This window comes from Adelges cooleyi, unplaced genomic scaffold (genome assembly GCF_023614345.1).
Source record: "Adelges cooleyi isolate 19-005CV unplaced genomic scaffold, UGA_ACOO_1.1 ACOO_flye_CR_arks_rails_tigmint_CR_PRNA_118, whole genome shotgun sequence".
Classification (NCBI taxonomy): domain Eukaryota; kingdom Metazoa; phylum Arthropoda; class Insecta; order Hemiptera; family Adelgidae; genus Adelges; species Adelges cooleyi.
Genome location: NW_026095771.1, coordinates 278,034 through 293,779, shown reverse-complemented (window position 1 = coordinate 293,779; position 15,746 = coordinate 278,034). Strand labels below are relative to the sequence as shown.

The window sequence follows — 15,746 nt, the reverse complement described above, 5'->3', positions numbered from 1 at the left end:
TAGCTAATATAATAGTACATTTCTGGTTTCAAATTTTATTGGTAAAGATGATTTGATAAAAGTCAAACTATAGTATATAAGTCTAACGGTTTTTCAATAGTTTATTTTGAGTATTAAAAATAAAAAATAAAAACCTGTAAATCACTTTTTAAAAAATTATACGTTTTATTTTATAAAATTCTCGTTTTGATTCGAAATGAATGTGTTATTAATTTTTAATTACAGCTAAATCAAAAATGTATATTTCTTTTAAAGTGACTTACATGTTTTTATTCTTTCTTTTTCTTTCCTGTAGAGTTCAAGAATAATATTGTTTAAAAACATGATTCACATGTTTATTTCACGTATCGGTCCTGATTTTCTTGATAAAACTGCTTTGATAGAAGTCATACTGTAGTTTAGAAGTCTACACGTTTTTAGATAGATGAACTTGAATATTCAAATATAATACTTTAAAAATAGAATATAAAAAAAACAAACATGTCAATCACTTTTTTTACAATTTTCGTTTTGATTCGAAACGAATATCTCATACATTTTTAGTTATGAATAAAATAATAACTTATCATCCTTTTAATAATTTTAAAATACTTTTTTATATATCTATATCATTTAAATATGTATTATGATATTCTAAATTTAGAAACAATTATATACTATCAATTTTTAACAGATTCTGATTTTTGAAAACTAACTTACCTTAAAAAATTTGTAATTACTCTTATATAACAACATTGCACATTGAAAGTAAAAACCATGCAATTCACATTTTAAAAATGGTATATTTTATTTTTTTATAAAATTAACGATTCGAAATGCATTTATCAATAATTTTTAAGCATTATTAATAAATATTAAGTAAATTTTTTTTTCATACCAATTTAAATTAATTAAAAATATGTTTTGCATGGTTTTTTTCTCCTGTACCGCTCAATTTAATTGATATTTAACATAATTCAGTATCCTAAATTTTGAAATACATTAGGAAAAATAAATAATAGTACACATTTAACTCATATTAATTTACATATCATACATTTTTTTTTTTAATTCAATATATATATATATTTTACAAAAAAAACTTAACTGTTATTACTAGTACTAATCTTAAACCTTATTACTGTCATTAATATATAGTTTTTTTTTCACCCAACAAACCATTTAAACAATTGTTTTGAGCATACCGAACAATGGGAATGTGAATTAACATTAGATAATAAAAAAAACATTAAATATTGATTAATTTTAATCGTTTCTAATTTAATTTCACAAATTTCCATTTGTTCGGTGTTTGTCATACTTAATCGATTCATACACTGTTGGGAACATACAGTTATATCACAAAAATCCGGAAAACTTAAACCGATGAACGTGAAAATTAATTTATTACTAACCCCAAATAAATTAACCATACTTCTATTTTCTAAATCTATATCATAAGAACTATAATCCTGCCTTATAGTATTCAAGACAACCTCATCTTCTGAGTACAATTGAGACCTATCTATTCCCTGATCGAATATCGAATTCTCCTTATAAGTCTCTAGTATATCGGCTACATGGTGGAATAAATATACATTAAAAGATCTTAAAAATATTATGGTTTGTTCGGTATCATGGCTATCGTTAGGGCAACACATTTTATTTTATAAAGTATAGTTAAAAATTATTATTATATTTTAAAATATATAACATACGATATTATAACTCTTGAATCTTCTGAGTATGTGTTGTAAATCAACGCCTTGGTACGCCAACGGTAGCGAACTGAAATAATATATTGTTGTGTAAATTTTTGAGATGAAAATAAAATATATTGTTGTTATAAATATTTTTACTTACTGAAAATAATTTGAACTGTTGCGATTAATAAAACAAAATTGTATTGAACTAAATTTAAAAATTTTGTTTACAAAGGCATCAGGACAAATGATGTTCTGCAAACTAATCGGGTTGTATTTATAGCCTACGAATAGGTGAAAATCTAACCCTTCTTGTTTAATTAATAAATGTTTATGTATAAAGATTTGCTTAAAATTGTATACCTAAACAATTTTTAATCAGATTATTTTACACTATACAATGTGACACAAAAATTCTATCATATATTATACATGATTAATACATTACAAATTAATTAAATTTAAAATAGTTTACCCTGTATATTATTTTTTAATTGACTAATACATAGATATGTGTTAAATAATATAAATAAAATTATCCCACGCACTTGCAAATGAACAAAAAAATTACACGTGCGAGGAAAATATAAATTAAGTCACGTATATTACAATTTTTTTCTATCAATAATCTTATAGTTTAATGATTTCATAAAACTCACATACAAAGGACTTCATCACATTACAATAATACTGGTAAGCTTACATTATATACATACAATACAATATTATAATATTTGGATATACACGTGCAAAGTTACTACGCAGTTTAAGTCATGTATGTATAGATTTTTTTTATCAATATTATTGTACTTGGGGGTTGTGATAAAACATACAATGGTCTTCAACACTGATTAACTCTGGTAAGCATATACTAAATATATATATGCAGTACAGTGTTATAATATTTTGGTTGCTAACGCAAAAATAAATCCGAGAGTTCCATATTATCATTGTGTTAAAATTATTTTTACAGCAAACTGATTTGTGATAATATTTGTACCCTACCACTGTGATAACAAACATTCCACTCAAATCTTACACGAATATTATATTATAATAACATATGACTGTTTACATTTTAAAATTATTGTCGCTCGATACCAACTCGTGTGCATTTTTTTTTTTACCCCCACGCTTGATTTTTTATACAGTTACTGTGGCATAATTTATATATATATATATGATAAGCTGAATAACAACCGACGTCGACGTAATATACATAATATTACATTGTATATTGTATAATATTTTGATATCCATCAAAGAGGCCACCGAGGGTTGTAGTATATTAAACTAGACGTTTGTTTACATTTAAAAATGAATGTCAATCGCGGCCGCCGCCCGCGCGTGGTAATTTATTTAACCGTGGTGACGTCACACATACCCCATACTTACAATTAACCATACATTAAATTGATAAGCCCGTGGATGTTCCAGACACCGGGCGAGGACAGGGCGCCGTCACACCGTACCCGTCGAGGTGGGGGTACGGTATAGGTGAACTGTGCAAACATGTTGTTATGGTGTGGTACGGCACTGACCTAGGTCAAATATGCACACATGGACGGGGTGCCGAAGGGAGGGAGTAAGACACTGCCCTAGGTTCAAACTGTATACGATAACATGGCCATAATGATCGGAGAGGAGGGGTATTCTACTGACCTAGGTCAAAAGTGCATGCAATAACTTTGTTGCTGGGGACGGAGTGGAGGGGGGTGTCACTGACCTAGGTTACCAATGCAGGACGGTCTGTGCCGAATGGAATGTGATGACGTCATTAAATGCATCAAATTTTAAAATTACATGGTGGGGGGGGGGGGTAGAGGGGAGGGGGGTCACTGACCTGGGTCAAAAGTGCAGGCCGATTCTGTCTAGAATGGAATGTGATGACGTCATCAAATGCATCAAATTTTGATGACGTAGGCACATTCCATTGTAGACAGAACCGGCATTCTATACTCTACTGTCATTCTTTATTTCAGAGCATGGGATTGAACAGTGTTCAATTAAAACAGTTTAAAAACCATTATGAAAATCACAAAATGTGTACCGGTGGAGTTAGCGAAGAGGAAATCGAACAAGTCGTGAAAGAAACCTTTGGAATAGAATGGAAAAAATCTGATATTTATTTTAGATACGGCTCAGGTAACATGTTGCTAAACAATTATATTTTCTATCGGTTCACTCTCGGACAATTTAAGTCTACCGTTATGATCTTTAAGTCCAAATCCTTTAAGATGCAACTCTAAAAATCACAAATTTTATTTTGTTAGTATTTTAGGGGGTACAAGTTGAAATAGTTAATTGCTGTAGAGCTCTCACCATAGGCGGACTTAGGGGTGGGCTAAAGAGGCATTATCCCCCCAAAATGTGATTTAGCCCCCCCAAACCCAATTGGCCTTTTTATTTCAGTAAAATTCTTATTTAATTTTCTATTACCTGAATAAGTATAAAAAACATTTTTTTTTTCAAATGTGCCTTTTTTTATATATATTTTTAATACTTAGGTTTTTTTAGACTAGTTATGTAACGTTTGATTGAGGTTTACGTGTCATTTTACACAAGACAACTTCTAATGTTTTATTATTCTGGCGGCTAACCGCCAACCGTCTGGTGGCAAGACCTATTGGGAGGGTGGGGTGAAGGATTGTTATTGTCATTGTAGACTACTTTTCCACAGCTTAGTATAAACAAATACAAAATATAAACATTATATTATATATATATATATAACTTATCGCAGATATTATAAAAATTGTTGAAAACCCATGGTAAAATTAAATTTTTTTAAATTTTTTTTATGTTAAAACATTTTGGGGTATATGCCATGCTAAAAAATATAACCAATTATTGTCTGTTCTACTGACAAATAGTACAGATAGTGTTTTTAATACATCAAAAATAGTTCGGTTTGTTTTGGCTAGTGAAGCTTGTTATATACGTAAGTTGAATTATAATTACTATAGTAAATTAAAACAACAATTTTACAGTAGGTATTATTTTAAAGAATAAATGTTTAAGATAACTCTTAGAAGTCAAATTTTAACATAAATATTTAATTCATCAATTAAGTATAGTGAAACCAAAAACTGGTTTGTTATGTAATAATTTGTGTGTTATTTGCTTTTTAATAGATAGATATTAATAGATATTATTTCAAAGACATCTTTGTGTGATATTTAAATTAAATATCATATTTTTCGTTATTTAAATCTTTTCTTAGCTGACAATTACCACTAATAACAATATAAAATATGTTTTTTTTATAATAGAGAACTATAAATTAATATTATCAGATAAAACGAGAAAAGAAAAAAGGGACGATAATTGTGGGTGGAAAAAAATATCACGTCAATAATATATCAAGTTCACGCCATACTTTTCCATTGACCTTAAGGGGAACGGAACGGGCTATTAAATAAAAGACAAATATTTGATAAAAAGTGGTCTAGTAGCCTATTAAAAACAAATTTAACATTCCAACTAATTTTAAGGCGTACAAATATTATTTTTTTTTAGGTATATAACTTTTTATATACGTTAAGTGGAAAATTTACGAAAAATAAAGATATTGTAGGCTACATTAGTGTCTAAATATTGTCTGGGACTTAAACCCCCCCCCCCCAAAAAAAATCAACCCCTAAGTCCGCCTATGGCTCTCACCTCTCCGTACCTACTATGCTTTGATTCCATTAGGCCTCAACCCCACTGTATTAGTTAACTCGGATAAAATCACCTATGAATAATCGCTTTAATGATAATTTTATATAATGCACCTCACATAAATACTATCTTATTATGCTGGTTTAAACTGGTTTATTACTAGCCATTCACGATATTATTATTGATTATAATATATTGGACAAAATAACACTTTTACAACTAATTTATTAAAAATGAATGACTTCATTACAACTAATTAATTTGATTACAGATGAGCCTGATTCTATGAATTTATTCTATTTATTGGGTGCGTTGGCGGAAAAAAACAAGATCCCCGACCAGGTATTCAAGTTTTCAAATCAATTAGCTTATACTCTAAATTAAACATATCCAACTATTCGCAGATATTTAAATTTAATGTGTGGCGCTCCCATATGATTTTTTTATTATTCTTTTTCTTACTATTATTATAGTTATAAATCAGCTAAAAATGTAATATATTTATCAAATTATCTTATTATACAGGACGACAAAGAAAAAGACAACAAGATCCCCGACAGTATCATCATCGACGAGGTATTCAGGGTCTCAAATAAACTAGCTTATACTTTAAATTAAATAGATACCAACCATTGACAAATATTGAAATAATTCAAATAATAGGGATCCAGTAGTGTTTTTTTTTTAGATACAATTAATGTCTTATCTATAATAAAACATCCTATGAATTAAAGTTCAAAATGTGGAATACAGTTGTGTGGTATTAAATTGTATTGGTGTGGTAATGGTGTTTTATTTATTGAAAATGCAGTTTTAAAAAGTCCAAGATATTTTTAAAATAATTATTAGGTCATTGCTGTTATAAGAAATCACTCTGTATAAAAAAAGGTTTTCAGGGTGAAATACTTACGCCTTTAGAAGTATACTTTTACCTGGATGAGTTCATTGCATGCGCCATGTCTCATCGGCAACCGGGATATCTTACTCTTCAACAGCTATCGAAAGTCTTTAAGTATTGGACAACGATAAATAGTAGATTGAACGCAAAATCAAAAGAACTTGAAATCGAAAAAGGCGGTAATGTATATAAGCCGAGGAGGCGGTTCACCTCTTCCATTATGTAAAAATTGTTTTTTTTAATTTTTTTTCAATTTTAGTTCGCTATGTAATAAACTCGGCCGACTTCTTGTTGATCATGTTGGAAATAAAACCAAAAGTAAGTACAATGCCCGTGCAAACAAAAAAGTTGGGGAATTATAATCTCTGTATACATTGAATATACAACTTTTAGTAGAATCTGCTTAAAATAAGTATTTTCCAAAAATAATTAAACAGGCGATAACGTCGTTTTATTTATTTTTAAATTATGTATAATACTTTAAAATAAAATTGGTTAACAATTTACAACTAAAAAAACAAAAATGTAAGTGAGTAGTAGTAGAAGCAGTAGTAATAGTAGTACACGAGGAAGTAAGAGATATTCAGTGTTCACAGATAAAAATAAACACCTATATCGAAACAAATGTAGTAATTTAATTTGATCGTTTTTCTATAAAAATGTATCGCAATAGTTACACTTATAATTAACAATATAATGAACGTACTTTCATTACCTGTTAACTGTTGAATCTCTCACACATAGCAACCTGGAAATGGACAGAAAAAAATAGTAAAAATTACTAAAAAGTAAAAGAGGGCCCATATATTCTGTTTTTGATTTTATGTTCTTAATTTATATTTTTCTAAATAATGCGAATTTTTTTTTTTTAATTTTTCAATCTTTTAGCACTTTTTATATTTTTGTATTATGATGTATTTTGCGAATTGGACCAGTCCCGTATATATATATTTATATATTTAAATGAATAAAAAATAATTTTACGTAAAGAAATATTTACCAATCAATTGTATCACATTTTATTTAAAAGGAAAATTAACTACATTATTAAATAATGTATAGATCTTTATATTTTGACTAAAAAGAAAATCGAGGGATTATTTAATTAAGTGCTTTATAAATTTATCAAATAACATTTCTTAATTAATTCGGACTTTGTTGAATAGAGCCCATGCTTTTCTTTTTGTCAAAAATTAAGAATTCAAAGACTTGAAACAATTAACGAAATTAAAATATATCACAATACAACAACATAAAAAGGACAAACATATTAAAACAATACAAAAAATACAAAATTCGCAATAATTAGAAAAATGTAAATTTACATATAGAACATAAAATCTAAAATTAAAAAGGTGGGTCCTCTTTTACTTTTTAGTTCACTTTTTTAATATGTTTTAGAAAAGCATGTCTTTAAAAAAAAGGTTTTTTTAAAATTTTTAAATTTTATTTTTCACTTGTCAGTTCTATTAAAGCTACTTAATAGTTAATAATTATTTAATTATTTTTGGAAGATTTAAAAGGAGCATGAAGTTTTAATGAAATAACCCCTATATTTGATCCCCCCTTCTCGGCATTTACGACCTGTATATCCAGGTTCTAATATTATGACGATTTTAAATTACAATTTTTTCCTATTAAACCCTTTTGCGTAGCCACTGTGAAGTTTTATGTAAACAACAAGCTGAAATTTTTCCATGTTTTTTAAGATGAGGAGTTCAATGATGTTTTGCTGGAGCGGCATTACAGCTTAGCTGATTCTTACAGTTAACATATGACACTTGAAAATGTCTTTCTTAAAATATCATACAAGTCATTTTGTAGTGTTTTTATTGCAGATTTAAGGTTGTTTTATAATTGTAAAAATATTGCTCAATCTAGATATGTGGACATTTGGGGATTTATTGTTTGAATAGACTTTTATCGATATGGATGGTGGGAGATATATAAACAATTACATTTTTTTTAAGCTTTTGTTAATGTTTTTTTCGTACATTGTAGGGCCGTGGTCTGACCCTGCCACAATTAAAAATGTTTGTTGCTTTGTACGAAGCACACAAGACATCCAATAGAATTAATGCTGAGGCAAGTAAACGAGTGTTCCAAAATCTTGGTATACAAATAGATGACTATTTGAAAAAGCTATTTAAATCCGACCGTAAGAATTATTTTTATACTATACTAGGTATGATAAGTGATTGGAAAACTGCTAATTATTTAAACTCGCACAGGACCCGCTGGAAAATTGTTGATGGATTTAATCATCGTTGCGGCAGAACGCAATACGGCGGTCAAGGATAATGTAATAGAGTTCATCATTTTTTTTTTATAATTTCAAAGATCTCCACTGTTATGTTTTTTATACCTACTCAATAATAATTTCTTTAAATTTTGATATTAACGATTGCTTAGGAATTGATGGTGTTAAGTCCAAGCGAGGTCGTGTTTGCCATAAAAGAGTTCAATAAGATGAAAATCGACAACGATGGTTTAATGTCCCCTTATGAGTATGCCGGCTTCAAGGTAGAGCCAAGCACTATTTTAAAATCGAAGAAATGGTCGAAAGAAGTCATACAGTATTTAAGGAAATTAGATGGTGAAGTTATTTTAAACAGTGTGATAAAATTATGATCGTTGGTGATCGCCGGATAAAAAAAATTATTTTTCCTTTTTTAGATATTAAAACATTAAACGTAGCGGAATACATGGAAATTTTATTGTTCGTTGAAAAACATGTCGAAAGCAATCCAAAAGATGTCATATTCGAATTTAGATCCGATGACGATATGTATGGTAGCTTCGAGAACGACCACTTTATGACATACGGTAATGGTACCGATAGTGATAACGATTGTGATTTTACCATCGATGGTAAACGATGGTGTCAATATTGATGACTCACATTCTTAAGCAATATTATTTAGACATTTTCAATAACCATATTGTATATTTCAAGTATTTTTATGTGTGTATCAATTAAGATATTACGCACTTCGGTGTTTAATAAAAAAAAATTATTATCTGATTTCTAATTATTTTATATTTACAAACAAAATAAAGATATTGTTGTAGTTCAAAAAATTGAATTGTTTATCTAAAACTCTTTAGAATAGCCCAAAAATATATTTGGTTTTTTTTCTGTTATGAATTTGTTTAATTAAATTTTTACACTTAACAATTTACTTTTGAAAAAAGCACTTATAAATATCAATATATATTAGCTTCGATTCGGAGTTGAGAAAGTATTGGATTTACAATGATGTGTTTTTTTTTGTGGCATCGAAGCTTTCAAAAACGGTTAAATCACTTTTAAATTAAATTCCCTCCTTGAATTTTATCTATAAATTAAAAAAGGAAATAAAGATACTTTTGTAATTATGAAAACTAAATTGTTTATCTATAACTCTTTAGAATAGTCCTAAAATATACTTGGTTTTTTTTCTGCAATGAATTTTTGTAATTAAATGTTTACACTAAACAATTTATTTTTGAAAAAAACACTTAAAAAGTATCAATAAATATTAGCGTCGATGCGGAGTTGAGAAGGTATTGGATTTACAATGATGTGGTTTTTTTTGTGGGGCATCGAAGCTTTTAAAAACGGTAAAATCACATTTAATATGAATACCCTCAAATTGTAGTTAATTTTCGGTTGTTTTCAAAGTAATTGACATTTTAAATAAAATGTGCCACAATTGATTGGTAAATAGTCCTTGCAGTAAAATGTAATTTTTTAGAAAAGCATGTTTTTAAAAATTTCTTTTTTTCTAAGTCAACTTCGGGTCAACACCATTGCGGAAACAAATAGTCTTATTATATTTACAAATAAGGAACAAAGCGTTTATTTGAAAGTGCTTTTATCACTTTAATTTATAATAATTTCTGTAAACCTGTGACCTCTCCGTCTCCTCGTTGCTTTGATTCCATTGTGCATATACTTTACTGTACTAGTCCTCTCGGATAAAATAACTTCCAAATTAATTCTTTGATGCTTATTTGTAAATACAGCACCCCAATGAAATACTCCCTTACTTTGCTGGTTTACACTATGTTTGCTTTGGACTGTACTAGATCGAAAATACTAATTACTGATTTGCATCGAAGCGTTTATTCAAAAAGTAATTTTATCAATTTCCGAATTAAAAATTCTAAGGCGTTAGATAAAGTTGATACATCAAAAGTGGTATTTGTTTAGAACTCGTATAACGTAGTTGTTAAGCTTTCACATAGTTTATATCTCCAATTGGAAAGCATTTGATCAGCAACCGACCATGTCAATATGTAAATATACTCTTAATCTATGATTTATTCATGGGTTAAGTTAATACTATTCATCATTCTCAGAAAAGAGAAACATTTTTGCGTTCTGAAAAACAGTGGTACGTTGCGTTAATACTGTTAAAAATACAAACTGGAAAATTGATAGTAGTTCTCTAACAAGTTAGTTTTAACCGAAAAAGTACGTTCTATTGTATATTACTCATCGACATTTATGTATATTATGATCAATGAAATTAATTCCGTTGCTCGTTGGTACAGAGGAAAAAAAACATATTATAGTAATGCAATAACTTCTCAAAATAGATGTTATATAATATTTTTCTAATAATGTTTGACACACGATGACTAGTTAGCGGAACTTGCATGTAAATCAGTTTTGGAACGAGCATATAGAACAAATTTAATTAATAAATTAATCAATTTTTTGAGGTTTATATTATATATTTTCAAATAGTCTTGGTAGGTATATCAAGAAAATATTAAAATTTAAATTAAATATTCGGGAATTCTATTCTTTAGATAAAGTTTGTATTTGAATCGGGTTTTAATTCTATTGTTTTTTTTAAGCTCCAATAATGCATTTGCAAGGGTTGATTTTAACACTGGGTTGGGTTGCTTTAATTTGTTCTATAAACATTGTGTCGGTTACGACGAACAAACAACAAAAAATTGAACTTGCTAAAAAGTTAAACATGCTGGTGCATCATTCGGATATCAATGAAATATCGCAGTGAAATCACGGATCCCATTTCTGCAATACTCGAAGCCATATCGTTGAACCAGGTGCCGGTCCACGAATCCAACATCTTGGAAAGACACAATGAGATTTTGACTGTGCTCAGTTGTAAGTACGACCAGATTATTTTTAATTACAAGACACTCATAAGTAAATTTATATGGGTTTGCCAAAACGAAAAAAGTACTCTGACCCGCTGTAGAACTTTTCATGGATTTAATGGCCACTGCGGCAGATCGTAATACGGCGGTCGAGGATAATGTAATAGCGTTCATCATTTTTTTTTTTTTTTAAATTTCAAAGATTTTCACTTTTATGTTTTTTTTATACCTACTCGTCAGTAATAACTATATATTTTGATATTAACGATTGCTTAGGAATTGATAGTGTTAAGTCCAGGCGAGGTCGTATTTGCCGGTTTGGATTGTGCTTAGGTTAGACTTTGCTGGTTTACACTGTACTCGTTTTTTTATGTTATGAAGTTATGGACATCTTATCGGCAGGGACTAAAAGGCCGATTTCATATTTTTGTTATCAAAATCGTATTATAAACAATTATATTTTTACTTTTTCATAATAAATCCATCTAATATTTTAATAGCTTAATCAAAAAACTTTTAGCCCCCATAGCAAAAATAGTAAATTTAATTATTTGTCATTGTTGATAATAATTATTTAAGTTCGAATATTAAACATTTTTTTTAGTTGGTATCATGTTTTCAAAACGACGTGGGTATCTTTTTTAATATATATATATATATATATATATATATATATATATATTTTACATATATGTTTTTTTGTATTTTTCTCATTGTCACTAATAACAAGTAGGTATATTTTTTTGTACTAGTATAAGAAAAGTTGTTTTTTCGTAAACGTATTCCGTTTGGCTGTTTGAACTATTTCATTGTGCGTTAGTACTGTGTATTTACATAAATTGTAGCGACTACCACTATTTTGTACATTCATATTTTACCATTGGTTAAGCGTTTAGACTAATTTGATTTTTTATTTCATCCCTAAGGACATGTAACTACATGCTGTTAGCGTAATTATTAGTATACAACTAGCATTTTTAGTTTTAATTAAAATTCTCTTGTTTTACGAAAGTCAACGATTTATATTATTATAAGTATTTTTTTTTCACACATTATACTATTTTACAGTATTTTTCACAATACACCATTGAATTTTGCAATGCAAACAAAATATGAAAAACAACTGTTGTTTTTACAACACACGACCTTTTAAGTTATGACGATTAAGAACAGTTGTATTTTACAAAAACAATATTTTATAGTTTTACCTACTTTATATATTTTCTTTAAGATTTAAATAGCTGTGGTGCTTACTTATCTGCACAACACACAAACGACACAACACGATATTATATTATGTTTTCTTTCAGTCGAAAACAAGTTGTTTAATTGTTTATACTTTTTTTCACCGGATCTCCGTTTAGTCGGTACTTCATTTACTTTCATACATGGAAACGTATTTAAAACACGATTTAAATTGAAGTTATTCGTTAAAATAAGATTTTTTCTTATTTCAATCTACAAATCGCCTTACACTAGTTTACTCAAAAACTACTTAAATATTTACAAAATAATGTTTGCACAATACTTTGTATTTTCCCTTCTTCTTCGAAAATTCGATACCGACATTTGATTGCTTAAAAAAAATTGTTATATTCATAATAATTTAAAATAATTATACGTAGTTAACTTACAAATTAACAGTTTATCATTATTCAGTAAAGAAATCAAACCTCTTTAAATCTTAAAGTTTAAATTTGTAGCACCACAATCCAAACATACAAATTTAATTGTTTGGTTTTAGAATACCAGTTCCCAATGGAATTAATATTCACATTTATGAGTATTAATATAAACAGCTCATCTCTGTACGGTTACCAACTATTATGCATTTCATTAGTAATAATTTACATTTCATAATATTACTAGAACAGTGACAAAACGTACAAGCTACTGTTACTTGTTAGAATAAAACAATTGATGGTCACTTGGTCAGACTAGTCATGACATTATAGGTGAAACTGTTAACGTTGTTGTAGTAGTGCATAATAAAAGATAAGATTAAGAGCAATATTATAGCTAGTATAATAGACTATAGATAAATTATCGAAACAAGAGTAGGATAATTAGCTTTCTATCAGTTGAATATCTCAAAAAGTAAAAGCAAAAACAGTCAGAAAAGTTAACTACTTCTTCGTCGAGAAAATCGAAAAAAATATCCCTATAAATTTACACAGTTTTAAAAATAGTCAAATCATGAACTATTTTCTTTTAGCTTCGATCCGATTACAAGACGCTATTGGTTTTATAATGGTATGCAAAGATTGTTTATTGGTGTACATTTTCTGGAATTTCAGTTGTTAAGGTCTTTGCAACACCAGTAGATCAGGGTTAATCGTATTTCTATAATAATTTAGTGTCATTGTTATCCATAAGTAGTCAAGAACAACAATTTTTTCATCATTGTAAATTACTCTTCTGTATAATTTTATATTTACTTTCATACACGGTAACGTATTGAAAACACGTTTAAAGTTGTGTTATTTATCGAAATAAGAAGAAAAGATATTATTTTGATGTGATGTTTTATATGCTTGTTCAAATTGTTAGGTACCTGCCAGTCATACACCATTGCTCTAAATAAGAAATACATCCAAAAACAACACCTTGACATCGACCTAGTTTTATTATCTAAAGTCTCCAAGTTTAAAACCATTTGATAATTATTATATTTTGAGGCCAATTATTTTTTATTTGAGCAATTATTAATGTAGGACATTTTTTAGTTTTCCGATTTTAAGTTTATAATTGTATAGAAAACATATTATATTTTAACACTTCTAGAAAACATTCCATCTCTTATGGAATACTTATAATAAATAAAAATGTTTCGATAGTAAGACGGATCATATAAATCGTGTGATACCACATAAAAAACCTAATTTATTGTTATAAAATTGCCTTAAGTTATAATAATATTCCTGAAAACCTGTGACCTCCACCCAACTGTGTTTATCCATATAGCTTCGATTGGTTTAAGGCACCTAAAGATGTCTACATTCGGTAATAAATAGTTTTACTGCTTTATTTTTATATTTATATAAAACCTTTAAAAAACATTATGTGGTCTTATCATTGTTATTATTTTTCTAAAAATTTGTAGATTTACTTTCTTACATGGAAACGACTTGACAATTATAGCCTTTCATTATTTTAACAAACAAAAAGAGGTGTTGGTATTTGAAACAAAAGTTGCTATGAAAAAATTTGGAGGGGGGAGTAAAAAAAATTGAGATCACATTGTTTGAAAACCCCATGAAAAAAACATTAAACCCTGTGAGGTACGATAGTGGCTCACCATAAAATGATTACCATGTATATATATATATATATATATAAATATATATATATATATATATATATATATATATATATATATACAAAATACAAATATTGCACGTAAATAGATGTTAATTTTCTGAGAAAATGAGTGTCTTACCTTAAATAAATCTCCCTATATAAAATACTAATTTATTATACAATACTTTTTTTTCGTATCTCCCTCCTTTCCACGAAAACTCGACACCAACTTTTGATTTTTAAAAGGTAACCCCTATCTTGAATTACATTTTTATATATATAATACTATTTTAAAAAAATAAACATATTGCAAGCAATTCGTTTTAGAGTTATTAGCATTTATTTATTTATTCGTATGGCAGTACTAGACGCATTAGAAGTAATAGACGTGCGTTCAAATATTTTTCAGTCGTCCAGCACTATTTGAGAGACGCTAAAGCGAATGTCCGGACAGTCGTATATCCAAATTCCACTAAGAATATTTTAATGATGTGAAATGGTCTACTGATAACAAAATGATATCCGACGCCTGTTTTGATCATTTAGCTGTAGTCGTAGCAGACTTAGGGCGCGGTTTTGCTTAAATACCGGCCAGAACAATGCGAAATCCAGACTTGACCCCATCACCCACAGTAGTAAACACATTAATAACAACAAAATGTGCTACTTAAAAACAATTTTAGCTTCGATGCAGAGCGGCGAAGGTATTGGTTTTACTCTGATGTGGGCATTTTTTTATCTGTATACACTGTAACTTTTTTAATACTGGACCAATTACAAACATGGTGTATCAGATGTGAGAAACGAACAAACGCTAATAACTGTCGGTTGGTAACATCGACCCGTATTAGGTTAGGTTAGGACCCAACGGTCGGTATCGTAATATTGTGTTTACTAGTAGGGAGGTTGTAAACGAGTTGGTTCGGTTGACCATTGAGCTTAGAGTGGAACCTTGCATAGTAGATTATGGCAGTTTAGTGAGCTGTTTTGGCGTTTAAGTCTGAACAATTTCTTCGATTAATGCAAACGCGACTATTTATGTATTATAAAAATAAAAATAATAATAATCCAACTTATTAAAAGAC

At 28.5% G+C, this 15,746-nt stretch overlaps 1 protein-coding gene across 2 annotated transcripts in view; it reads left to right on the top strand.

The window, feature by feature from the left end:
• Positions 1–9,236, top strand: part of LOC126847725 (uncharacterized) — a 48,690-nt gene extending 39,454 nt beyond the window's left edge. The window contains exons 2-10 of one of the 2 annotated variants that reach the window (XM_050588106.1): positions 3,665–3,827; positions 5,617–5,687; positions 5,871–5,921; positions 6,242–6,422; positions 6,503–6,561; positions 8,245–8,401; positions 8,475–8,545; positions 8,656–8,839; positions 8,920–9,234. In XM_050588106.1, the coding sequence (XP_050444063.1) occupies positions 3,665–3,827; positions 5,617–5,687; positions 5,871–5,921; positions 6,242–6,422; positions 6,503–6,561; positions 8,245–8,401; positions 8,475–8,545; positions 8,656–8,839; positions 8,920–9,137 (1,155 nt within the window). In that variant the 3' untranslated portion in view covers positions 9,138–9,234. Of the gene's footprint in view, positions 1–3,664; positions 3,828–5,616; positions 5,688–5,870; positions 5,922–6,241; positions 6,423–6,502; positions 6,562–8,244; positions 8,402–8,474; positions 8,546–8,655; positions 8,840–8,919 lie in introns of both variants that reach the window. The other variant, XM_050588105.1, reaches the window with a different exon arrangement.
• Positions 9,237–15,746: the final 6,510 nt, after the last annotated feature.